We start from the raw sequence: 27,806 nt of genomic DNA, 5'->3' as shown, positions 1-27,806 counted from the left end.
GTAATCGGCTCTTAGCACATTTGATAGACTCAGCTGATTGACTGACGTAACCGGGGTTATAACGGCGGTTCAGTTATGAAAAAACTTAGATTGTATTCGTGATGTACAAGAAAAAACCAACTCGGCTTATTCGACTTCGGCTTCGACTTATTGGACGAGTGTGCTATATGAGACAGAATTCTGTTGCAGTACCCCGTGACGTGGCAGCCGAAGTCACACGCTCAATTTCGTTTTTCACCAAAGCTCAAGGTCGAACCTGGTAATATATCATCCTTCCCGCTCGGCAGGTAATGGCAAGTCTCCGACTGTATTTCTGCTTCGAAAAAGCTCAACATTAAAATGCACTTCACGTATTGAAGAAAAAATACGTATTTTTGAATATTTATTTGTAAATACTCGTATTTACGGCTTTGGTGCTCTCGGTAACCTCCAATGGAATTTTATGACAAATATTTTTGCAGAAGATTTTCATCCTCAAATATCCTATTTAAAAAGAATTTTTGAGCTTTTCTTAAACGAGATGAAGAGGGTTGAAATGTGACACAGAAACTACCCTTGTGAAGATCTGCCTCTTGACGTAGTCAACTATAAATTAGTTTGGGGAAAAAGAATTCCATTATTTTTACGTAAAGTTCAAGGAAGTTTCGGATTGTCCAATTTGGTTCAAATATGCATAGTTTTGCTATATAATTTGTAGCCATTTTAAAGACAGCTTTATAATGCGTCTCTCATAGAAGTCTTGATATTCATTGGCGAAAAACTCTAGTACTCGATTTTCACAATCTTCTCTAGATACCAATTTATTATCACCCAGAAAGCTTTGCAATGAGAGAAACAGGTGATAATCGTTTGGGAGCAGGTCCGGACTTTGTGGTGGATGCATTAAAACTTCCCAACCAAGCCCCCGGAGATTTTAACGCATCACTACAGATGTGTGTGGCCTTGCGTTGTCCTGATAGCATCTCTTCTGTGTGCTAATTCTGGCCGTTTCTGGTAAATCGCAAGCTACAAATGGTATAGTTTTTGACAGTAGAGATCTGAATATAGCATTTGGCCATACGGAAGCAACTCATAATAAATGATTCAACTCCCACCAAATACACAGTATGTACACCTTCCCGGCCTCTGGTCCTGGTTTAGGCACCATTTGAGCTGCTTCATCGCGCCTTGACCAGGATCGTTTTCGCACAATATGGTCGTATGTGACCCATTTCTCACCCCAGGTCACAATCCGTTTAAGAAATGTGTCGATTGCATTCCATTTGGCTAAGTTTTCTCTGATGGGATGTCGATCCATCATGATTTTTTTGGTATTAATTGGTGTGGCACCCAAACGTCGAGCTTCTTTTTTATTCCTGCTTTACGCAAATGGTTTAAAACTGGTTTATGGTCGATCTTTAGCTGCTGTTTAATGCTACAACCATTAACATGCTAGTCATATTCGATTATTTCTGGGATTTTATCGACATTATCGACATTTCTTGAACATCAAAAATGCCTGAATGGATCGACGCGGTCAAAATTACTCATAATTAGCTGTTACAGTATCGGCATCATTCACAATTTCAGCGACCTGGCTTGCATTTTCATTTTTATCAAAGAAAAATGGTAAATTTACAGAGCTTTCTCTTTATTGGTTTCCTTAGTTAACAGCCTGTAACTCGTAACTGAATGGAACAAACAAAAAACAACAAAAGAATTTGTTTAGTGTGAAATGTCAACGAGCATAAACTTTGAATTGTTTGACTACTGCTTGGCGGATTTTACCTGTAGACGTGCTTATGATGGGCATTAAATTATTGCATTTTTCACATATAAATGTTGCGCGCCGTATTGTGAATAAAAACAGTGAAATCTGGAAGGATCTAAATTGTTTCAGGTTTTGTTTTAAAGCAACATCTAGGCGTGTTTTTTAAAATACTTTTTATTAGTTGGGTTAGGTAAAATGGCTGTCTTGTGACGTACATAGGCCCCAAATAGAGGCCCTTTGTGATACCACCAGAACTACCCCTTCCTTGCTCCGCATGGTTCTCTTTAAACTATACTGTAGATTTTATAAACCTGGTTAGTCTAGCCAATTATATATATGCAACATCCAACTGTTTACCTACTTGATCGAAGTCTTCCACTCAAGAGTTGACCACCAGACCGGAACTTCGTAAGTTGTCATTGGTCTTACAATGGCTGTATAAAGCCAGTGAACTAACTTGGGGTTGGATCCCACTTAAATCCTACTATTCTTTTGCAGAAGTGGAGTGTTGTAGCAGCCTTCTTTACTCTATCCTGAACGTTCAGCTTCCTTCTACTCACACATCACAAATAACTGCTTTCAAGGATCTGAAGCACCCTTCAGGTACAACTGAAATTAGAATTTAAAACTAACTATTTTAGTTAGCTCGAACTGTCTACTTAATAAAATAATAGTTGCCAAACAAATCGATTATTTTAACGTTTGAAATCTTTAAGCCATTTAACTGAGCCATCGCGCACAAAAACATTTAAAATATATTTAAAACACTTTACTAGCCAATGCAAAAGCCACACACCACTTAATTTACCCGTGTGATCAGAAGCCGTTGGCAAGTAGGAATGCAAAATACAAGCCACATATAAACAGATAGATTTATCACAAGTAACCAGACACCCACACACCCATACATCCGTGGGTATGTACTCGCATAAGTGCATCAAAAGCAATAAATAGCTCAGCACAAGCGCAGCTACTTACTCATTGAGCATGAATTTAAAATTAGTTGGAATATACAGCGAGACGTTAAAGTATGCTGCTGCTGACAAATAATTTCATTATGCTTGGAAAAGGAAAATTTATGCATCACACATGACCCCGAGGTGGCTAGCGAGAAGAATCAGAATGAGTGGGAAAGAAAAGCAGCAAACAAAAACAAAAAACAATGGCAGAAGTATCAGTGACAACAGCTGTTGCAAGTGCGGCTGTGGCAGTGGCAGTGGCAGGAGTGGCAACAATGGTGACATCAATAAATTCTCTCTTCACAGCGCACAAAATGTGAAATACACTGAAAGGCGTTCGAATGAAAAACGCGCAACAATAACAATATTACGATATACTGGCATTCGTAATAAGCGCCATAACACCTACACACACACACAGACAAACAAACACATGAACACACAAACACATAAAAGAAAACGTAAATAAAACATATGGGTGTGTGCGTGCATGTGTGTGGGTACAGCAAGCAAAAATACTTTTTTCAGTGAGCAAAATGTATAAATAAAATGGAATGCTGCTGCTCGACGAAGCATGAAAATCGTGTCGCATCCTTTGGCGAGTCCTTTGGGCACTCATCGAAATAATTTCTCATGTGTGCTTGCACACATACACTCACACACATATGCATGCTTGTTAAAGGGTAAAAGCGCATACACATACATACACACGTACTACATACTTATGTATTTATACAAGCATAAAAAATGTGTGCGTAGGTCAGTCGAACTGCATAGTCGCGTGTGTATGTGTGTATGCGTGCATGTGCTGATGTGCTTGCCAGCCGCTGCATTGCATACAACTACACATACACCGGGCAATACTTACAGATGTTTGCACCTTCTTTCGCAAAAAACAAAAACAAAAAAAAACGGTGTTACCTTCTTTCGCATGCCTCAAATACCTACAGCCATGCACATAAACGAATTCGCACGCGCGCAAATGTGAAACCAACAAAACAACGTTCCATTTGCTTTACAACGAAATGAGTTTCTATAAAATGGTTGCTGGTTGGTGAAGAAATGAAGCGCATACCGCACTGCGAGGACATTGTTATCCTTATTGCAATGCGCCCCCGCCGCCCTGTGTTCACCAGCCGCTGCGGCGCAAAGCTGCTATTTTTGCAGCGAACCTGGGCAGCACAAGAAGAACAAAAAAATAATAAGAAATAAATAAAAGAAAACACAAAAATCAAGCAAAATAAATCATTGAAATGCAGCAAATAAGCGCCAATGATGGCAACAACAAAAACCAACTACATAAACACGACAACACATTCGAAACGGAAACGGATGTAACAGCCGTGGCAAAGTTGATGCACAACGCAAAGAATCATTCGGGAAAACATATTGAGGAAGCAGTTGATGTTGTTGTTTTTGTCGCTGCCATAGCTGTTGCCACCACTGGCAGTAGGAGCGTTAACGAAGCCGCCACTAACAAGCACACTTGCCTGCAATGCTTTCACCTTCCGTCACGCAAAGGTAGTTGGAGGCAACGATTCGAAAAGATGCCACTCAGAGTGGGAGTTCATGAGAAGGCGCTGGCGGATGAAAAAGTTGAAAAAGTTATCAAGGAGGCATCCCGTTTAGCGCAGGATGCGAATCACGCGCGAGCAATGCGTGTAGCAACACTTAGCGACCGCACCAACAGCAGCAATATCAGCAGACACTGCAACAGCTGCCAAGATGGACAACATTGGAAAATGTCCAGCGCCGGGATGGCGCGCGCATATCAGCAACAAAACACAATAACAACAACAATGTCCATAGTAATGTTTCTCATTTGTTTGCTTTGCTGCCATTTTTTATAATTCGTCTTCATTCTGATTCAGCTTCCTGCGTTGTGTCGTGCAGCTCGCCATGTTACTGGTCATGTTTCCAGCATTTGCAGTCTCTCACCTCTCCCGCTGGCTTTCATAGTTGTCGCCTTCGCTGCTATCATAGCAGCTTCTGCTGTTACTGTCTTCATTGTTGTTGTTGTTGCGCTGTTTTTTTCTTTTCTTTGTATTATTGTTTGTCTGCTGCTGCTGCTCGCCGCTTGCCGCTTGTTGTCGTGCATATTGTTATTTATTGCCCGTTTAACTCCCATTAGGGTTATTTCACAGCATACATTGCAATGCGTTAAAAAACGACTGCAGTTAATTTTATTTCATGGCACCTCCGCTGAACTTAACATTACTCTTAGCCTGCATTTTTTACTGTCATTTAATATATTTTTTATTTTATTTTATTTCTTATTTGCAAATAAAACGGAAATTTGCATAAAACTGAATTGTTTGCAACGAGAGTGAGAAAAGTGTAGCGGAGGGCAGGTCGGTTGGGTGCAGTAAAGAGCAGGCGACATTAAATATGAATGACCGGATACCAAAGGAAACAGAACGACGCTAGTGCAAGACGACTTTTTTCAAGCGGTTAATTTTTGATTTCTCCTTAAGTGTTGTTGCCGGTGTGAAAATCAGAAATTATTATGACTTAAACCAGTCATGTGTTAAGATTGCGTGAGATGGAAGTGGCAGAGAATATGATTGTCGTGAATAATTTAAATAGATGTGAAAACTTGCGACCTTTAGTAGTACCTGAGAGCGTGCAAGGAGTAGCAATTAAATTGAGAAATGTCAATAGATAGCTGATGGCCGCGGCTTTGCTTACATATTAAATTAAACACATTAAACAAAATATATATTTTTTTTAATTGAACTGCTTCTCCGTGCGCAATATTTTTAGTTTTATATAAACGGCAGCGCAAGTATGCATTCGACGTCAAAAGAAAATTTGCATCATGAATTTACAAGTTTTGACTATTTAATTATTTACTTTTTAATTTTAATTATGCTTTCCTGAAAACACAGTTCATACTACAGCAGAAACCACATTAAGCAAATTTTCAAACTATGTACAAAATTTGTCAAATTTTCATCAAAATTTCAAACTTATTACTCAGAATTCCTGAATAAATTTCGAGTATGCAACTTTATAGATTACTGAGTTTTGATAAAGTAAAGTGGAATACTCTAGGCAGATATTTGAGGTCTTTTTTTGCGCGCGGGCTTGTGCATTTTCTCCATTTAAGGCCTAGTCCACATTTTTTATATGGAATAAAACACCCAACCCGTCAGCGGAAAAAATTGTCAAAAATCAGCGCGACTTTTGAATCGCTTAAAATTTGCACTTTAACTTTAAAATTCAATGATCTATGAAACTGCGTACCTGATTTTTTTTAAATAATGAGTAAAAAGTTCGAAATTTTGATGAAAATTTGCCGAATTTTTACAAATTTTATACAAAGTTTGAAACTTGGATTTATATGGTTTTTGTTGTAGTAAGAAACTATATTTTTATCGTATTTTTATCGCTATTGAAATTAATCAATAAATAAATAGTCAAAACTCGTCAATATGTGGAGTACATTTTCTTTTGACGTTGACTGCAATTATTTCAGCCTCTTACTCACGTACAACCAACGTACGCAGATCAATGCCTGCTTTCTTGAAAGTTTGCCCTTTTGCTTTACTAATTGTCAGCGGAAAACACAAACTAACAGAAAATTGAAGTCCCTTGAATTTGAACGGCCAATTTACAGGGAAAGAAATACAATTTATCTCAATTTCATGGAAAAATATTTTAAATCTAACCACCCAACCGTAGAGATTTTGTTATTATTAAACGTCTATAAAATTGTTCTAATTCCTTTCCCACAAATTACGAAAATATTCAAAATATATTCTCTTCTTTCCAGGTATGTCCACATAATACTACTAAAAGTTTGTAACTCTGTTCATGTCAATGTATTTATGAGTAAAAGGTGAGTCACAGAAATCGAAAAAAATGTACCAATTGCTGGTTTCAACAGCTATGAAATTAAAAAATTATTTATGCTCTCTTAGACCACAAATTTTTTTATTGCAAAACAGCGTTATAAAAAATAAAGCGTAAATTTCAAAATTAAAAAAATCAACTGTCCATGTTGAAAATTATTGGCTTAAAGCATTTTGAGTGAGAAGTGCACTAGTTAAAAAAGGTAGCCTAAGGGGCACTCGAGGCGTTAAAGTGAGTCCAGAGCAGGGAGACGATAAGAAAGCAGCCGCACTGAAAAAGCGCCGACTTCCAACCCAAACAAATTCATTCAAAGCTATCAAGAATCTCATCTACCCATAAAATATCTATAGTTGAGTCAATGTTACGCTACACTTAAGCCACCAAAGCAGTATACTACTGACATGGCAGGCGCAGCACAGACTTTTCAAGACTTGGTGTGATTACTATTAGAGAACGCGAAGGTATTTTATTGCTGCATAACTTTTCGTAACTATAATAAAAGCAGGTCGTTCTAGGGTTAGGGCTATTTTGCAAACTCTTCATCTAACTATTTCTCGATATAAAATACCGTCGAATAGATTGCCGTACCCACACTTGTAATCAAAATAATAGTGACGAATTACAAAGTTTTAATATTAGGAGGTTGAATTATTTAGTTTTAAAGGTGACACACAGATGGCGCTATTTATCACTTTATCGCGTTGGCAATACTGAATATATATTCATGACAAAGCCTCATCCCTAGGCTTTGTTTATCAGTATCTGTCATTTCGCTGAAGTATAAACAACGCAGTGTTTTCGTGCTCCGAGTATGTCAACTTTCGTGCCGTCGAAACGCAATTTGCGGGAAGCTTTGCTTTTCTGCTTCAATTTGAAAAAAAATACAGCCCAAGCCCGTGAATTGCTGCAGGAGGCCTACCCAGACCATACTCCGTCGATTTCAACATGTGAGTACTGGTTTCGACGATTCAAAAGTGGTGGTTTTCACACCGAAGACAAGGAGCGTCTTGGCCAGCCCAAAAAGTTCGAGGACGCGGAATTGGGGGAATTGGTAAACGAGGACTCGTGCCAAACCCAAGAAGAGCTTGCTGAATCATTGGGCGTTGATAAATCAACCGTTTGCAAGCGTCTAAAAGCGATGGGAATGATCCAAAAGCAAGGACATTGGGTCCCGTACGGGTTGAAGCTGCGCGACGTCGAACGGCGATTTTTTACGTGCGAATTGCTGATCGAGCGACAAAATCGGAAGGGTTTTTTGCATCGGGTGGTGACTGGCGACGAAAAATGGATCCACTACGATAACCCAAAACGCAAAAAATCATGGGGTTTGCCCGGCCACGCATCAACGTCGACGGCCAAGCAGAATATTCACGGCAAGAAAATCATGCTCTGCATTTGGTGGGATCAGGTCGGCGTCGTATATTTTGAGCTGCTCCAACCGGGCGAAACAATCACGGGGGATCGTTACCGACTGCAATTGATGCGTTTAAGCCGGGCATTGAAAGAAAAACGGCCGGAAACGGTAAAAAGGCACGACAAGGTTATTTTGCAACATGACAACGCTCGGCCGCATGTTGCTCAACCTGTCAAAAAATACCTTGGAACGCTTGGCTGGGAAGTGTTACCCCACCCGCCGTATAGTCCAGACATAGCTCCCTCCGATTATCATTTGTTCCGGCATATGAGTCTCGATTTGGCGGACCAGCGGTTCTCCTCGTACGAGGCTACCAAAATATGGGTTGAGTCATGGATAGCCAAGCAGCGGCCAGAATTTTGGAGAAACGGCATCCGGAAATTGCCCGAAAGATGGGCGAAAGTTGTAGCTAGCGATGGCCAATACTTCGAATAAAATATTTTGTACCGTTTTTTCACAATAAAGCCCCAAATCTTCGAAAAAAACCTTTAAAACTAATTCAACCTCCCAATAATTATTATTTTTTTGATGTGTTCATAGAATCAAGTGGCGCAAAATTAATAACTCTATCGGCAAATTTAGAATTTTTGCAAATTACGTCGTACATCAATCAGATAGACAGCTGCATACAAACAGACAAGCAACGGGGGCGCTTAAAAGTTAAAATAAAGATTTGCACCATTAAAAATATTTTTTTTATTAACTTAAAATAATTTTTAATAAAAAAAATGTTTAAAAAATATTGGACGACTAATTCTGCGTCACTTTGCATATTGCATTCTTCTACAAACACCGTATAAAGCAAAGCTCCAAACTTTGTGCGAAACTCACAAAAATTTAACAAATTTCAATTAAAATACGTAAAAACTTTAAACTTTTCCTCAATAAGTAGGTAAGTAGGTATGGTGGCTATCAAAACGGCGCTTTAGTGCTACTTGAGGAGTGCCAGACCGGCACTTCAACCATTTCACCTAAGTCTGGTGGCTGCAAATATGGCACACTTAGAACGGTCGTATATCCATTGTGATACTACAGGAACTTATCCTTATATTTCTTCTTAATTGGCGCAATAACCACTTACACTATGGGGCCCTTTTTAAACTATTCTGTAACTTCTGAAGCTTCGTTAGTTTAAGTTGCGTTATATCCGTCACATCTGTTAAAAATGCACTACCAAGCGTGTAAAATCCTCTTCTAGCTAATCCTTCACACTCACAAAGGAGGTGTTTAATAGTTTCCTCCTCTTCTGTATTATTGTTAGAGGCTTCTACAATAATCGTAGCATGGAACTTTTTAATCAATAAGAATCCTTGAAAAATTCAATTTTATAGCCCATTCCACATTAATATAACATGACAAAGTGCAAGTTTCAAGCACGTCAAAATTCTCGCTGATATGTGGACATTTTTTCGCTGAGGCGTGAGCATTTTCTTTCATATTAAGAACTCCCGAACCTGTGCTTTAATATGAAAAAAAGTTCTCTGCAATGTATGCAAACAAAAAATTTCAAAAATCAGCGAAATTTTTGACCTTCACACTTCGAATTTAACTTGAATTTAATTAAGTATGCACTATGGAAGTTTTCTAAAGATTCTGTTTAAAAAGTAGTAAATTTGTATGAACATTTTTTTTTTTTAATTTTTTAGATTTTTGTGAGTTTTTCTAAAGATTTGTAGCCTTGTGTTATAGAAATATAAAATACATAAATAAATAAAAAAATATTAAAACTTGGTAATTCGTCGGGCTCTTGTTATTTTGATCGCAAGAGTACTCACAATTAATTTTGGAACCCTTCGTGGAGACTATTAAACCGATATAATAAGAAGTGACCGCACGCAATGTGTAAATGAAACTTGATAGAATTTGAGGATAGTTCATGACAGGGGTGACCAAGCGCCTTGATAGATTGAACTTTTTTTGAAAACTAGAAATTTTTCCCGAGCCGCATTTAAATACGTCTTGAAAAGCTATGCAAAAAGCGGATTAAAATTTTTTTTACAGGAATTATAGTTATTGAAAACATATAAATAAAAGTATAGAATTTAAATATTAAAAATTAAACACTTTTATTTTACTTCTCTTGTTAATTCTACAAAATTTGGTGAATAATTTGTGTCAGCTCTTCTCAAGAATTACTTGGAGATGCTGGTTAAATAATACTGATCGGTGCTTGGATTTCACGAACTTTAAAAGATTCACATACGTACCACGTTCTGAATATTGAAATAATTCGACAAGCGGTCTTTTTTAATTCAGAAGACCTCGATTCTGGTAAATATTTTCAAAATTCAGTATTCCACGTCGACTTAGCAGTCCAGCGATCGAAATCGAAAGAATTAGTGTGATAATAAATTGTGTAAAGTGTAATAAATTCGTTACAATGTAACAGAACAAAAATGAAAAAAGAACTCGGGTACATTTATCCAGAGCCACAAATAATACTTCTAAGAGCCGTAGGTTGGCCCCCACTGGACTATGAGATACTTAAACAATTTTTAAGATAGGTCCTTATTTTAGATAGTTCTTAAACAAAAGTATTTGATTTTTTGTTCATCCATTCCGCCAAGCTTGAACAGATTTACTTTAATAGTTGCAGAAATGTCACAATTTCTCATTTTTCTTATATGGTATACGGAATTTTGTTGCTCATTTTAGACGGGAAATTTCATATATCAAAATCGATTCCTTTCGTGCTTCCGCCCACTTTTGCATATCTACTTCTATAACAGGGTTGATTCCATTACACTTTTACAAACAACCGTTATGTTACAATTTTTTTTAACAACTTTGCGTTCGGAAGCATTTTGATAAACTGTTTCCGTCATCCTGTATATTTCGTGCTAACCAAATAATTTGCCAACTCCAACGTACACATGTTCCTGCAATTTTCACGTATTGGTCTCCTAGATTACTGAAAACATTTAACTACATACTCGTTTACGCTCATCATCCATCAAAAATGACAAATTTTGTGTTGGCAAATCGATGTCGCAATGATAAGTGATCATCTGCAGCATCACAAATTGCTTATATGGTGAATAATGAAATGGGTTGGCCGCTGTAATGGATAGCTGTGCACACCTATGTGTTATCACATACATACATATGCACATAAGCAGGCGGGTGCATACTACTGTGTCCAAAAAATAAGGTGACATTGTATTTATTTTGAAAATTCTTTATTTATTCTTCCAAATCAATTTCATCCCCTTCAAAGTAATCCCCTCCCGACACAATGCACTTATGCCAACGTTTTTTCCAATTTTCGAAACACTGGTTGTAGTCACTTTCCGGGATGGCCTTCAGTTCCGTCTTCGTTGCGGCTTGAATCTCCTCTATCGTGTCAAAACGGTGTCCCCGGAGCGGTCTTTTGAGCCTGCTGAACAGCCAGAAGTCGCACGGTGCCAGATCAGGTGAATACGGTGGTTGCGGAACGATATGGGTTGAGTTTTTGATGAAATGATCACGAATTACGAGTCCAAAAAATTCAATGTTTTCGGTACCAGTCGAGATTTGACGCGCTTGAGGCCCAAAACATCCTTCAAAATGGTATTGACTGAGCCTTTCGATATGCCAACATCATCAGCAAGGTCTCTAATCGTTAATCGACGGTTTTTCAACACCAAATCTTTGATTTGTTGGACGTGAGCTTCGTCAGTTGAGGTTGATGGTCGCCCAGGACGCTCTTCGTCTTCGACACGTTCACGACCGGCTTGGAACTCACTATACCACTTGTAAACATTTTTTTTAGACATAGCCTCATCACCAAAGGCTTTCTGCACCATCCTCAACGTATCCGAAAATTGATTCCGCAAACAAAATTTAATGCAAATTCTTTGCTCAACAAATTTCGACATTGCAAAAAACGAGAAACTCACTTTTAGCAGCTCACAAAACGACGCGTATCTCAAACAGTAAATGAATATTTCACATGAAATTTGACATAGATGTCACTCACAGTACTACCAACCTAAAAAAAAAAAGAATTCTCCTAATCCTTCAAAGCGCGCAGTTTAAAATCAAATGTCACCTTATTTTTTGGACACAGTAGTATACATATGCTGTCATAAAAGTACCGGAAGCTTTTCAGTAATTCACAAATATTCACTTTTCCTTCAAATTTAATGCATTGCCTTCAAAGGATGTCGCTTTCTAGATGAATGTACTTATGACAATAAATACTTCAATGAGCGAAGTATACTCGCACTTCAAGCATATATAATTGCCCGCATCGAACCATCAGTTCTTGCCACAAATAATCTTTTTCTGTCTTCTTTCGACTGAAAAAGAGTGCCTCGCAGCGGTAATTTGAGTTTTGAAAAGAGAAAGAAGACAACTGGGCTCATCATCGTCATAATCATTGTTAGCTCAACAACCCGAACCGGGTCTTGGATTGCTGTAACATCGTTTGATCTCTCCAACAACGTATACCAAATAGGTCAGCGTTCCGATTTAGGCCAACCAAACATCGGAGTTTTGGTCTTCCTTTACCTCTATTTCTTCTCCACGTACCCAGTAGGATTTCTTTCGGTGGGTATGCTTTGTCTGCCCTTATATTGCGACTAGATCCTAGACGGTTAAGCTTAATTCTCATGACAATATTCAGGTGGTTAAACAGTCTTTGAAGCTCGTGACTGATTCTCGTAAGATTTTACGCTCAAAAACGTTGAGTTTTTTCTCATTAGTTTCAAGTTTCATTAGAGATACGGATAAAAGAAGTGTACGATAAATTGTTACTTTTGCTGGTCTTCCAAAAATATGACGATTTAGTTGCCTTTGCAAGGCAAAGTAGCATCGGTTCGTGGCCAGTAATCTCTGATCAACTTCAGTCGTTAAATTGCTTTTATTGTCGATTTTGCCACGGAGATGTCTGAAATTCTGAAAATTTTCGAAAATGTAGTGACGTATTTGAAAACTTTGGCCGACTTTCTGTATTGCTTGCCCTTGTGGTTATGACGCCTTTGCCTTCCTCTTGTCTGCATTAATTGATAGTCTCATTATTCTTGCCGCTCTATCAATTTGTATGAAGGCTTCTTTAATGGCAAGAAGAGATGTTGCTATAATGCCCAAATCATCTGCATTTGCCAGAATTTGTACCGATTTGTAGACTTTAGTTCCTTCTATGGTTATGTCAACTTCCTCATTATTGTATAAGGGCGAGATTAAAGAGCAGGCATGAAAGAAATCACCTTGCCTGGGCTCATGTCTAGTTATAAATTGGCGTTATAACAGGTAATTATTGCCATAGCTCGATGATATTCGCTGAGCTCTTGAGCAGAAATTCCTTCCTAAAAGTAGCCATATGAGATGATGCATTATTGCGGTGCAAACTGATGATGAATGAATGTATGAATGAATGAGTAAATAATGAATCTCTTTCTTATTATTTGGGGTCTCTCGACGCACGTGCTTCCTCAAACGCCACATAATGCCCAAGTAATATTTTTTATTTACCCTCTGGGCATCATTTTTTTTTACAATCTTTGTAAATCAATAGGTTCGAGTCTCAGTGCATGCAATACCAAATGATACAAAAAGTTTTTTCTATTAGCGCTCGCCCCTGGTTGGCAATGGTTGACCTCTGAGTGTATTTCTGAAAAATTTAGTCATAAAAAGCCATCCGTCGTTCAGAGTCGGCTTAAAACTGCAGCTTCCTCCATTTGTAGAAAACATCAGCGACAAATAGGAGGAAGAGCTCAGTCAAATAGCCACATCCTTTCTGGTGTGCCAATTATGTTATTTTATTATTTACTCTGAGCTTCATTTTTTTAACTTTAATAACCTTTGTGACAGGGGTTTTCAAACTATTTAGTGACTTCCAAGTGCTTAATTTACGTATTTTTTTTTTTGTGAGCTCAAGGAAAATTTAACAATAAAGCTAGATATCAAATTATTTCCGTAAGCCTCATTTGCTAGGGCTGTGTTCCTTTTTAGTTTATTTAAATGACGGGTTTTTTATAATTTAGGCTTTCATTAAGAAGAAAAAAATACTTAATTTTTTTTTGTCGAGCTCTAAATCTCCCAATCTTTACTTCTAAAATATTCTTCAGCAACTTTTGGATGGGCCTGGCCGACTACTTTTTGAACGATCCGTTCCTGTTACGTTGGCATTGGCAACTCTCAGACAATTGAATTTAAAAGCATGAAAAATATTGCCAATATTAACCGGCTCATTTTAAACTAAAAGTAATCATTTACAACCGCTTTGTTAAAAAACAAAGTCACGAAAAAAAAATCTGAAAATAAAAATGTGCGGGTAAACGACATTTGAGGAACAACAACCGGAAGAAATATGCTGTACATGAAACGTGATAACAGGACAATCATGCACAAAGATAGCGCCATTACTAGTCGCAACAGCATCACAATTTCGCCACAATTGCCACGACTAGCTCGTGTTGCTAGCAGATGGCCCAACAACACTACCTATTGACAATATGATATGCTGCATAATACTTGCCTTGTTGCTATTGTTGTTGGTGTTGTTATTATAGAACAATGTCGATGGCAGTGACACGATGACAGTGGCAACAAAAAATCAGTAGCTAAACCATGCAACAACACCACGAACAATACACGTCATCTATTCTTGTTGTTGTTGTGCGTCTGACAGAGTGTTTTTATTGTTTCCCAACATCAATATCGCCAACACATAAATACTCCCAACAACGTGTAAAGTAGTAGTGGTGGTGGTACTAGGAATTGTAGAAACTCTGTGCATGTCTGACGTAGGTGTGTAGTCGTTGGGGGGAGCGAGAAGCGCTATTATAAACGTTTAAATATTGATGGCTTGTTTGCCTGCGAGCGCATGATTGCTTGCCTTGTCTGTGAGCAGTTGGCGATTAACTGACGTTTTATTGATAGTGCCGCTGGTGAAATATCGGAAATCCAGCATGAAAGAGAAAAAATATATACGACTATAAATAGATTGTATGTGCTGTGCACTGTTTGTGTGCAGAACGTGACAATTAAATCAATTTGAAGTATACTCGTATACACTCCAGTCGAGTTCAAAGGATGAAGGATTGATGCGTGCAATTTAAGGACTTCAGAAATGAAATGTTTTCAAATAGGAGCTATAAGCCTTTCAAACTTCAATTTAAATACAAAATAAAAAAAAATTTAATATATTTTTAGGATTTATTTCCTTAGGGGAAGTATTTACGTCCAATTATTTTATATTATCTGAAATTCTGCTTTATTCACTCCTCGGTGTGTGGAGGCATTTGAGTTTGTTGTGATAACTAGATTTAATTCTAGAAAATCTTTGCCAAATTTAACGCTTAAAATATCATTTGGTCGAGTTTGTCAAGTTCACAGTTTCCAAGTATGATAAAAAAGCATCCACCCAGAGTTTCTGTCACACATCAATTCAAGTACTTCGTAGATCTGCAGCAGCGTTGTCAGGTCATATAAAAACTTTTTGAGCAAGAATTTTTTTTTTCAGATACTTTTTTCTGATACTTTTCTCCTTCCCTCCTTGACTATCCACCCCTTTCCAGAGCTTTAAATACAATGGGCTTTTCAGCCTGAGTGCTCCTTGGCTCGACCTTCAAATTTCAATGTCAAAAAAAACGTTATTGCGTTATTATTTCAGGAAAGAAGCACTAGCAGAAACAAGCATTTGCCGTTTGTTTGTGAACTGAACGTTGAGACACCGAGCATATCATCTGCGAATATCCAGCTCTCGCAAGACTCACTTATCATGGCGTTATGACTCGAAATCCGCTGGTTCTATGGTACAAAAAGTGTGCGAAAGAGCTCAAATATATATAGTAGAAACCTTCAACTAAAGCCTCGAAATCAAACTCACTGTGGTCTACGTAAGAAGCATTTGCCGTAGTACTCTGTGGTCCAATAAAGCTAAATATTCCTTTTGGAAATTCAACCATTTAACATATGGGCTGAAAAGTCCCGGGCCTAACAAAGAAAACACGTTTATTTTTTGTTCAAAAGTAGCTTAACTGCAGAAGAAGAAAAACAACGCAATCATTCCAGTGCCGCTTTGACATTTGAATAACACTTTTGTACAACGATTTATCTTTTGCCTCAAAATAGGCCTCAGTTTCAGCGATAACCTCTTCATTGGAGCGAAATTTCTTTCCGGCGAGCTCTTTTTTAGGTCTGCGAACAGCCAGTAGTCGCTGGGAGCTAAATCTGGCGAATGCGGTGGATGTAAGATCAATTCAAAGTTCAATTCATGTATTTTTGCCATGGTTTTGATAGACTTGTGATACGGTGCGTTGACTTGAAAGTCAGCAAAGGCGGCACCCACTTTGAACAAAGTATTTTCATAGTCAAACGCGCATGCAATATAAAGCCAACAGTTCTTTTGATATCTTTACGATGTCAGCTAACTCAGGCAACTTCCCTTTTTGATCATTCAAGACGGTTTTGTGGATTTTTTTGATGTTTTCTGGTGGTGCCGCCTCATTTGGACGTCCACTGCGTTGTGCATCATCTCTCTACGGTGTCTCTACGATCACGTTTGAAGGCAGCACACCATCGTTTTATTTTTGTTTCAGATGGAGCAGGGAGCGCTGTCCCCATAACACTTTTCAAGCCATTACTTCGCTTGAACGCTACTTTTACCCATCAAGAAGCAGTGTAAAATTAAAATACGCACCATTCTTCTTGATCCATTGTTTTGAAAATAACAAAAGTAGCGTCAATCTTAACCCAATAACTCACGAACTAATGAATAGAATATCTTGAAATTTTAACAGCTGACTTTTTAGGTTTAGTACTAATTGGAAAAGAGGTGAGTGCAATAAAACTAGTAGCTTCTATGTGTTAGGTCCGGGACTTTTCAGCCTATGTGTTACGTGCCAATTATACAGGTTGGCGCAAAATTAATCAGCTTAACAAAATATTTATAATGTTTGCAAATGGCCCCGTACGACAATCATATTTTACACTGGTGAACTAGACCGCTCCCGTTTTAGAACAGACAAGCAATGGAGTGTATAAGGGTCAAACTAAAGATTTCCATTTTTTGTTTAGTAGAAAAGTAATTAAAAAAAAAATTGGATGATTAATTTTACCGGGCTACCGACAAAGTCACATTATTATTTAGAGAATTTCTGGTCTACGGGTAAATGACATGATGTTCAAAACTGAACCGTTTTCGAGATATATTCGATTTTAAAATTATTAAAAAAAATATTTTTTTGTGTTTGTACACCTACTTTTTTGAAATGTTAGTTGAATGGTAGAATTATTTTTCTGTTTTTAGTTAAAGGGTATGCCAATTAATAAAAATCATCTATGAAATTAGAAATAGCTGGTTGATAAAATTTTGAATCTATGATTGCACTTCTTCACATGATTACAATTTTTTTTTGTGCGAGAACTATTTCAGCAAATTGTTTCAGAAACTACATAGTATGTCTTTTTAGCTATCCAAGAAGCATAATATATAAATAAAAGAAGTCACCTGTAGGCGAATGGTGGGCTCTACTAGTGGGGGTAGAATTTCATAAAGAGGAGAGAGTTTTAAAAATACGTGACTCAAACGAAAAAACTGAAAAATTTAAACATTTTCATTATTTTACAGTTCGTTCTCGATACATCTAATACAAATTCTCCCCCTTTTCCATCATTTTCTTTTTTTAATTTTTTTTTTCGATTGTTCAAATTAAGTCAGGTACTAAACAGGTATTGTTTGGAATCGATGTTTCGTTATGCTGGACTGAGTCTTTTCAATTACATAATTCTAGTATTACTCAATCCAGGGCAACCCTGTAAGTTGCAAATTATCCGCTTCATCAGCCCTTCACCACTGCAGAATATTTTTTCAGTTTTATGCAGCATTTCAAGCTTAGTTCAAGTTAGAACTTAGCTCTCCGTTTCTCGAATGGAATTTCTACTTCAGCAGCAATGGCAAGTAATTTTTCTTCATACCAGATGTTCCAGCGGACTGCGGGCTCAACTAGTGGAGGGTGAAATTTCATAAGGAGGAAATAGTTCTGAGAATACGTGACTAAAACTTTTGTTTTTAGTCATATAACTAACTTAATCAAAAATTACCTATATATAAGCAATAAAGCCTTTCAGCATCAAGGACCACTTTCCCGGTAACTCTACATAATTTTGTTATTGTGAATATTTTAGCTACCGTAATCATTGAAGACGCACCTTTTTCCTGCACTGAGTCTCTGATTCACAAAATTAAACTTTAAGCTCACAAAAGAAATGCTACCTTCAAGAATTTCTGCTTCTTTCCCGCTTATTTTCACCGTCGGTTAAAAATTATAAACGAAAGAAATAAACACTACTTTCCTCTTCCTCTTGACGAGCATTTAAAGTGATTTGCACCACAAATTTATTTACTTTTCAAAAAGTTCTTTGTATCACTGGGAATTCTATGAATTCATAGCCTCCATGAGTTGCTTCCATGAGCTTCTGCGCAAAGCACAAAATGCATTAAACTCCAGTATTCGTTTATGATTCTTCCAACTCGGAAAAATATATTTTCTTAGCATTTGCTGAACTTTTTCAAATAACTCTTGCTACTTTTCCAATAGTGGTCACATTAGATACGTCTACCTCCCCGAAGCTTATCATTCGACACATGGTGCCACAACCAGAGTATCACGAACATGGTCGCACATAAATTACTTTTTCTTGCCGACTTTCATTCAGCCTTTGATGGAATAAACTTTAGCATTTTAATATTTTAAACAAAGATAATTTTTATACGTGTTATTGTTGTTTTTCCTAGACAAACTCTGTGGAACTTTCTACATACATACATATGTACTTTTATGTATCATACGTTTTGTGGTTAACGTTTTGTGGTGAAGCATAGAAAAGTTTGCGCTGTTGTCCCAAGACAACGCGAGTGCCTACAAATGGCTCAGCAAAAAGTGAATGAGCGAGAGAGGTGAGTTGCAGAGGCTGTGCAGCATCGCCAGCACTAAATAAGCATTGTAAAAAGTTGTAATAACTATTTTTGACACGTTTGCGTGTTGCCAACTCTAAATAGTTATCACTGTGGTGGTAGTAGTTACTACAAGCACATTATACAATACACACACACACATACATATGTCGCTAAAGTATCGTGCAGCATATGCCAGCAAGCGACAGCCAGCGTGCGCACACCGCTTCTACAAATTTTATGCTTCCGAAGTTGTCTGAGCTGAATTTTTACACATTCTTAGTGCCAAAGCTGCAGCCAGCAAAGCACAAAGTGGCAAAGAAAAGGAAGTGTGGCAAGTGGGCACAAAAAAAGAAGCAAAATCAAGTAAAAAGCCGCCAATGATTTTGCTTGCTCTTTTTTTTTCTTTCCTCTTATCATATAATTTTTTTTCTTGTGGCAACTGCAACCCAATATAAATGTCAAAAACATCAGCCTGCCAACAACACTGTCAACAGTAGAAAACAAAATTCATAAGCAACTAACGAAGTTGGGCCAGCAAAGTTTTAAAAAGAAATGAAACTGAGAATGCAAATGAAAATAAAAATCTATAGTGTGTCTTGTTTCACATTATGTTTTGACAGCTTCACAGCGAAGCTTGCAATTTACTCCAAAGCGTCAGTTTCTAGTAGTTGTACACTTTTAGAATTGCCATCCAGCAGGGGGGTCTCTAAAATGAATGCCGTGAAGCCATGGGCATTAAGCTTAGGCAGAGATTTTAAACGGGCTAATACACAGATGTTTTTCTAAACATCATCAGCACTAAGCCATGAGCGATAAAATACAAGCCAGTCATTTGATTGGCTTTGACAGCAGAGCAATAATGAAAAGAGAAAAAACCGCCCCTTTCCCCTGCATTCATACCCTCCAACCTCCTACTATGCCGTTTTTTATTCGATTTTGCGCCATATTGGTATTTTTAACTTTAGCCGCAGGTTAATTTAACACGCAGAAGCCCTGCGTAATGTTAATTATCAGCCTATGATTCAGCACTTTGCCAGCTTCTGCTTCTTCTTGTTGAGGGTGATAACCAATTACGCGATTTTGGCAGTGCTGATGCTAGTTGCTAGTGGATGAAAAAAGTTTCCCTTTAAAGCACCACTCTTGAATGGTCGGTATGTTGGTTGCATAATTAGGCTCCTAGGTAACTACTCACTAGTCAATTAGTGTATGGATAAAACCCAAATTCTATCTCAGCCTAATCAAATCATTTAGACTCATTTAAAAATTCCACTATTTGCTTATTGTAAAATCCGATAAGTCAGTTAGATGTCATACTATAATTTATTGAACATTTTAATTACTGGTCAAAACTCCTCAAGCAAACAACAAATGTGACATAAAAAAATTGTTCAAATAAATTTCCCATAAAAAAACATTTTTCTACAAATTATTCTATAAAAAACAATTTTTCCCAAACAAAATCTTCCATTTTTCCATAAAAAAAAATGTTACTTTTAGCGAAGAGTAGTAAAATCCAGACTTGATCAACCAGCCACTTTTAACTTCAGCGCTTGGTTCGAAAATTATTGCTGATTTTTATTAATTAACAAACTCCTAACTTAATAATAAAAAAAGGAACCCTTGAACTAACAAATAAGAATGTGGGTGAAGAGGCAAAAAACGAAATAGTAATTTTTTAAATAATATTTAAAATCGATTTTTTCGAAAAAAGTTAAGTTTTCAATTTTACTCCAAGTAACCAAATTATCTCAAACAACTTTAGTAATAATGTCCTTGGGTATCTAGGACGACTTTTCGAATAATCCTATATAATATGATACGAGGTTGATTCGCCACTTCTCTGCTCTTGACGGAGCATAGCAAAGATATCGAGTCAGATTCAGCGCTAGCGAGTTTACCTTATAAAACCTCTTAGAACTGATATAATTCACAATTTTCAATGCTGGCAATTCCATTTCAAGAAAGTCTCATTAGACCGCAGTCCCTTAAATATTTTGTATTTGCTCATATCGAATAATGGAAGTTTCCTCAATATTTGGGTAGAACTTGGGCCAGTCATTTTGTAACTTGCAAACATACACTTATGAGTAAAAATAATAGAATCAAAATAATAGAATTCTTTTTTGACGGTGTTGCGCATTTTCTCCATATAACGAATGGAGGATATTTTTTGTATATCAAGAAATTAAAACGAATAATATAAATGTGTCGATATATAAGTGCATTGAACTGGTGCTCACCCTAGCTTGCTGAAGTGGTTCGCATCTTATCTCACCAATGTAAAATGTGATGCCAGCAAAGTTATCCCAGCTGTTCCTCATGGTATTCATCTCGGTCCATTATCGTTCTTAATCTTTGTTAATTATATTCCAGACGTTTTTGTTTAGACATCGCGCTGTCTGATGTACGCAGAAAACTAGTCTTACAGTCTTATAAGGCGCGTAGCTGACTGCATGAGACTTCAAGAGGACTTAATAAGATTGGAAGGTGTTACCTCTTAATTCTGGTAAATGCCAGCACTTGTCCTATAGTAGACGCAAACTTGCGATTGATTTCGATTAAAAGTCGGGCATTATCACCCTCACAAAAATGTATGAAAAGAAAGACTTGTGTCTTGACTTATGACCACTAACATCTCTCTCAACATATGGACTTTATGATTGCCAGATCTAGGTTTGTAGTAAGGAATTCAAAGAAGTTTCAGGATCTCTCTACGCTGAAGAATTTGCATTTCTTGTTGTATCCAGCCCCTGGGATCCATTCTATATGGGCTTATCTTTAAGCCTTGAGAAGGTTCTGAAACGAAGATTTGCCATTACTTGCCTCCGTTGACCTTGCAGTTTGCCTGCATATAAAAGTAGATGCCTCTGTTGGTATTACCAACATTAGAAATGTGAAGAAATATTTCTTCGGAACATAGCAGCGAGTCATATCAAATGCCACTTCTTACTGGAGCTAATACTTTTTAATTATCCTGCTCATCTACTTGGATCATTCACCTTATCACAAGACCAATTTTAGTCATAGTGAAGCGCTTGCACAATGTGTAAAGATTCTAAAAAATTTTGTGAACATTCAGACTTATTCTCTCACGAGAGACTTGAAAGTCAAATCTTAATCTGGAGATTTGCTTTTAGAATTGTGCCTTAGGTATTTCACTGTATTGCTTACCGTATATTTTATTATATTTGAGCTTTAGTATTAGTAATATATTTGAGTTGTACTTTAATTGATGAATGAATTAAAAAATAAATAAATATATATTCCGCCTTTATTGCTTTGTTCAGATTCTCACTTCTCATAAAAGACCATCAACTGTTCAGAGGCAGCACAAAACTTGAGGCTCCTCCATTTGTCGAAAACATCAAGCGGTACTCAGTAAGAAAGAGGAGGAGCTCGGCCAAGTGCCCAAAAAGGGTGCCAAATATATACATATAAATATATATTTATATGTTCGTATATACTTATATATATATATATATAAGTATGTATTCGTATGCATCTCCGCGTGACCTTTCACGTAGTCCATATACGAGTATCGGCTATCAGGGCTAAAATTTCGAGAGCGTGGCACTACGAGTACCATTACAGGTTATTAATCTAAGCTTTCCACTCTTTCACGACTTCTCAAGCATTTTCTTTCTTGTTTGTTAAACAAAATCTACCCACTATCCCACTTCATTTCATTTTATCTCATCCCACCTTCACTTTCACTTGCACACCTACCATTTCGTATCCGCCGCTTACAGGTAAGCAGTCAATCAATCAATCACTTGTTACTTGCGCATGTTGTGGGTTTTCGCATAACTGTAGCACAAACAGAAACGAGAACAATCAGTATTTGACATTAGTGACAGTTAAGCTGCGCAACCAGCGACATCCTAAATAGAAATGGCTGAAACGCACATAAAACAGCTTTTACAAACACATCCTTGTTGGCGCTTATCGTCTTGTATAGACTTATAGTTTGCATGCTTATATATGTATGCACTCGTGTATATCTTACCTACTTGCCACTTCTATAACAAGACACGTCTAATGCTTTAAAATATTTCCATCGCTTTCCGTGCGCTTCGTATAATAAAGCTTGCTATCCGCAGAATGCATGTGGAGTCATGAATTCCGAAGTCTGATGCGAGCGATTTACAAGCATGCCGGTAGGAAAGTGTTGTGGGAGCATGAACGTTATCTTTCTACTTTAGTGATCATAATAAATACTTTCTAGAGCCTTTTGGGCTCTTTGGGCTTTAGGAGTTTAGGCGTCATTAAGCTATAAAGAGGAAGGAACCTTTGTGTTTTCTCCTGACAGTTTCGTTTTTTCTTAGCGCTGTGCTCATTACAAGTGCGGGAGACCTTCATGAGAAAAATTAAACGTTCGAACAAAGTAGTGAAACAGCTCACTTTAAGCGGCATTTTTTTGATTATGAAGCATTTAACGCAAATCCTGACCAGAACTGCATAGTTAAAAAATAATCTTGCAGTACATGCAAGGTTTTTAAAATAAAAATAAAAATAAAAATAAAAATAAAAAATACATCAAATAAATCTCTCTGTATTAGCAGACTTTGTTTACAAGGAAAGTAGCTTAGCATCGTGAAAACTATTAGCCTTAAAATGAAACAAAAATATATGTAGTTATAGCAACGAGTGATCCCTTTAGCTGGTCAGACAATTGAACCAAATCCATCCTCATCGACACTTCACTTTCCAGCTATTCATCATATCCATCCTATTGCATGCCATATGAGCGTGACTACCGCCTGAGATGATTTTTATAGCGTTTGAATAATAAATTCTTGTTTTTATAAATTCTCACTAATTAAAATAATATTTTTTTTTGCTACTTCCTTTCATCTAGTAGACAACTAGTTACTAAAACACTGCTTATCATTTGCCAAAATATCGGTACTGTTAGACAAGAAGTTGCTCTCGACTGCTTAAGTTTTCTTGCAGGGAACTCAGCGTATAACTGCCTGCATGCCTGCGTAGTATACCTGTGAGGCGTGTGTGCCTGTGTGTGCTCAGCTATGTAAATCCGAGTAATACAACGCTGATGTACGCAAATGTTTGTTTACATCTTTCTCCGGCCGTATGGAGATGCGAATGTACAGTGAAAGCTCGATATAAGAATTTAACTAGAATGGTAAAATATTTCGTTGCATTGACTGTTGCATTAAATGAATTCGTCGCCAAAAGCTCTACTTGTTAATTATTTTCTATGTATATAAATATGATAATTACAATTTAAAAATTTGTATATTTCATAACTCGCTCTACCTAGAAGTTATTGAGTAAACATTTCGCTGTATAGAGTCTTCTTATACCGACGTTGTTTTGGTTGCTGGCAGTAAACTCGACGCAGTAAACGACAGCCGCTGTAAGTGTGAAGGCATTTTGAACCTTATCTCACCCACCGACAATCAAAACAAAAACTAAAATTATGTCACTCGAGCGTTTGCTTGAAATTCATTACGAATTCTTTACATGGGAGTCCTAGAATTTGGGCTCTATCCGCTCGTCATGTTCAATATCTTTAATGCAACGCATTTCATAACTATCGAACAGGGACTTATTGACAAGTTTTGATTTTTTTCTATCTGATTTAATTTTAATTATTTTTTTAATGAAAAATATAGCTTATTCTCCTGCAAAAATTATATAAATCGATGCTACAAGCTTTATGGAAATTTCGAGAAAAAAATTCAAAAATTTGCATCAAGCTTTCAAACTTCTCAATCGGAATTTTCAGAGAGTTTTGAGGTATACGATTTTATAAAATAAAGAAATGATTTTCGCGTACACTTCTGTTAGGTGTTTGGCCAAGCTCCTACTCTTATTTGTGCTGTGCGTCTTGCCGTTGTTTCAAAAATGGAGGGACGTACGGTTTTAAACCGACTCTGAAAGGTAGATATTTTTTGGTGAGGAGATTTTTCATGGCAGAAATACACTCGAAGGTTTGCCATTGCCTGCCGGTGGGCAACCTCAATAAGAAAAACACGTTTTTCTATTATTTGACGTTCTTGCACAGAGCTTGAACCTACGCCTTTCCGAACGGTAGTCACGCACCAAACCATTCAGCTACAGCGACTGCCTTTTGAAGGCCATTGAATTTTGCCTTAATATACAAGTTCAAAGTAACTCAAAATTTACTTAAATTTTTCTTTTACTTTATTTTTGCTGATGGTGCGCGATGTTTCTTTCATATAAAACAAAAATGTGATTATCCGTTATTGGGACACAACACTGGCAAGAACAAAAATTGTTAAGTTTAGAGTTTTTCGTTGTAACACAGTTCCTTGTATCGATGATCCACTGTACATAAGTACATGCTCATAGTTACATCCCTTCTTCATGTGCTCGTGTTTTGCTCTATCATCGCATTGGGCTTTACGGAATTTCCTGTGAATGGATGAGATTACTATTCTTTGATTTATGGTTTTACCTCAAAATATTGGCATCATTTTTCGTAACAATCACAGTTAGCAGGAAATATTTTCATTCTTGTCGATTGCATAGCACTAAGCTCGGAGTGAATTAAATGAGAGGTAGGCAAAACATGCAATTTATCCTTTTACGTATATAATTATCTCCCTACCAGAAGGGCGTAACCAAATACTTTAAATACTCTTTAATTTTCAGAATGCGTTGATCTAATATCAGTTCAGCTACGAGTGTAGGCTGCTGACTTGTAGTTAAATATTTGATTGCTTTAAATGAGATTTCGTACTCTTAACAACTTTGCTAAAGCGAAGATGTTTTAGTACTCAAAATATTATTTGCATGCCATAAAAACATATGTAAATGGCCACACTTCCTAAATTTGTGCGAGTAACGAGTCCGCTTACGAAAATTTTAAATTTTAAAGTTGAATGCAATCACTTTTATTCCAGTGATTGTATGACAAAGCAGCTTACTATTAATTGGAAACCGAAGGCTTTAAGCACTGTATTGGTACCTGTGCGTTGGAAATCCTCAACAAATAAATTCTCTCAACATTCAATACCAGCAAAAATTTTAGTGTGCAAAATATTTATTTCTACTCAACACTAAGAACCAAAGAAGCGTTGTGTGTAGCCCACTTGTTTTCAGGAAAGTCTATGTATGTGATATTCTCTCCCTCACATACACACACACACACAGCATTTGTATACAATAAAAAGCAAATTTCATTCAAATATCTCAGAATACTATGAAAATTGCACATTTCTCGGAAAGCTCAAGTTTAATTATGATGAAGCGAGCATAAATATATTTTCCATTAAAAGAGCAAAAAAAAAATTATAAATAAATCCAATTGCGAGGTTGATTTTATGAAAATTTCTGATAATAATTTAAGATATTGAAAACAATTAAATATAAGACAAGCTAAATATGTGCTAATACAGAGATACATTTGCAGTAGTAAGTAAAACTGAGTGTATGATAAGATGTTTTAATACTTACAAAGTTCTTCGAACTAATTTTTTTAATATATTTTACTCTTTTATCCAAATCACATAAATTAAGAAATTCAACAAATTTTGGCCTAATTTTGAACTTTTTAGCCTCTTTTCCTAGAAAAATTTCAAGTTTGTAGTTTTATAGCCCAATGAATTTTGGTCTAAGACGGTGCAAGTTTTCAGAGGCTAAAAAAAAAATTAAATCAAAAAGAAAAACGTTAATTTTCTGTTCTTTTTTCTTTTGCCTCTACATGAAATTCATTTTTACATGGAATAGAGTGTTCGGCTCATTAGAAAATATTAAAAATCCAAGCAATTTTGTAGCCACTTAAAACTTGCACTTATTTTAATAAAATAAGTACCAAAAATAAGAACCAAAGTACTGCATACCCGAAAATTAGTTAAAAATATATTATATTTTAAGAAGTTTATTATACATATATTATGTATTTATAATTTAGACGATAATTTTTGGAAATTTTCCAAATTTTTTATAAGGTTTGAAAATGTGATTTATATGGCTTTATACAACCAATACGAGGGGTGCCTTTCATATGTCGGGATTAGAGAACAAAAACAAATTTTAATCATCGAAAATAACTTTATTGTTTTTCAAAATATTCTCCATGAAGATCTATACACTTTTGCATGCGTTTGAACCAATTGTCGAAGCACTTTTGCCACTCTGAATGAGGTACCTCCAAAACATGCATTCTGAATGCCGCAACCGCTTCTTCAGGTGTCGAAAAACGTTGACCTCTCAGTTTGTTTTTTACGTACGGGAATAAAAAGAAGTTATTCGGTGCCAAGTCAGGACTATACGGCGGATGACCCATTAATTCGATGTTTTGGGTGCTCAAAAATGCAGTTGTTTGAGCCGATGTGTGAGAGCTCGCATTGTCCTGGTGAAGAGTGATCCGTCTTTGGCGATTGGTTTTCCTAATTTCTTGGAAGACAACTGGCAAACAAATGGTTGTGTACCACTCAGATTTTACTGTTCTGCGTTGTTCTAGTGGTACGTATGCGACATGTCCAGTTTTTTCGAAAAAACAGGCGACCATTTGCTTGTAAGTGCTTCGTGCGCGAACAACTTTTGTTGGATTTGGCTCATCTTGAAACACCCATACAGTCGACTGCTGTTTACTTTCGGGCTCATACGCGTAAATCCATGATTCATCACCTGTCACGATGTCATAGACGTATTTCGAAGCCCCGCGATCGTATTTTTTGAACATTTTCTTCGACCAATCGACACGAGCCTTTTTTTGAGCGATTGACAAATTGTGGGGATCCAACGCGAACAAATTTTTTTGACAGCCAAATGTTTATGCAATATTGAATGTATGCTGGTCCCACTAATGCCTAAGATTGTCTCAGTCTCACGATAGGTCACATGACGATCTTGACATATCAGTTCGCGCACAGCATCAATGGTTTTCGGAACAACAACTGATTTTGGACGACCTTCACTAAATTCGTGTTGGAGTGAACTACAACCACGATT

At 36.8% G+C, this 27,806-nt stretch overlaps 1 protein-coding gene across 1 annotated transcript in view; it reads left to right on the top strand.

The window, feature by feature from the left end:
• Window positions 1-3,962: 3,962 nt before the first annotated feature.
• The window catches only part of LOC129235948 (uncharacterized), a 152,579-nt gene continuing 128,735 nt past the window's right edge, over window positions 3,963-27,806 (top strand). The window contains 1 exon segment of the mRNA XM_054870044.1: window positions 3,963-4,517. Coding sequence (XP_054726019.1) covers window positions 3,963-4,517 — 555 coding nt within the window.

Source organism: Anastrepha obliqua, chromosome 1 (genome assembly GCF_027943255.1).
Source record: "Anastrepha obliqua isolate idAnaObli1 chromosome 1, idAnaObli1_1.0, whole genome shotgun sequence".
NCBI classification, from domain to species: Eukaryota; Metazoa; Arthropoda; class Insecta; order Diptera; family Tephritidae; genus Anastrepha; species Anastrepha obliqua.
This window is presented reverse-complemented; position numbering and strand designations above follow the sequence as displayed.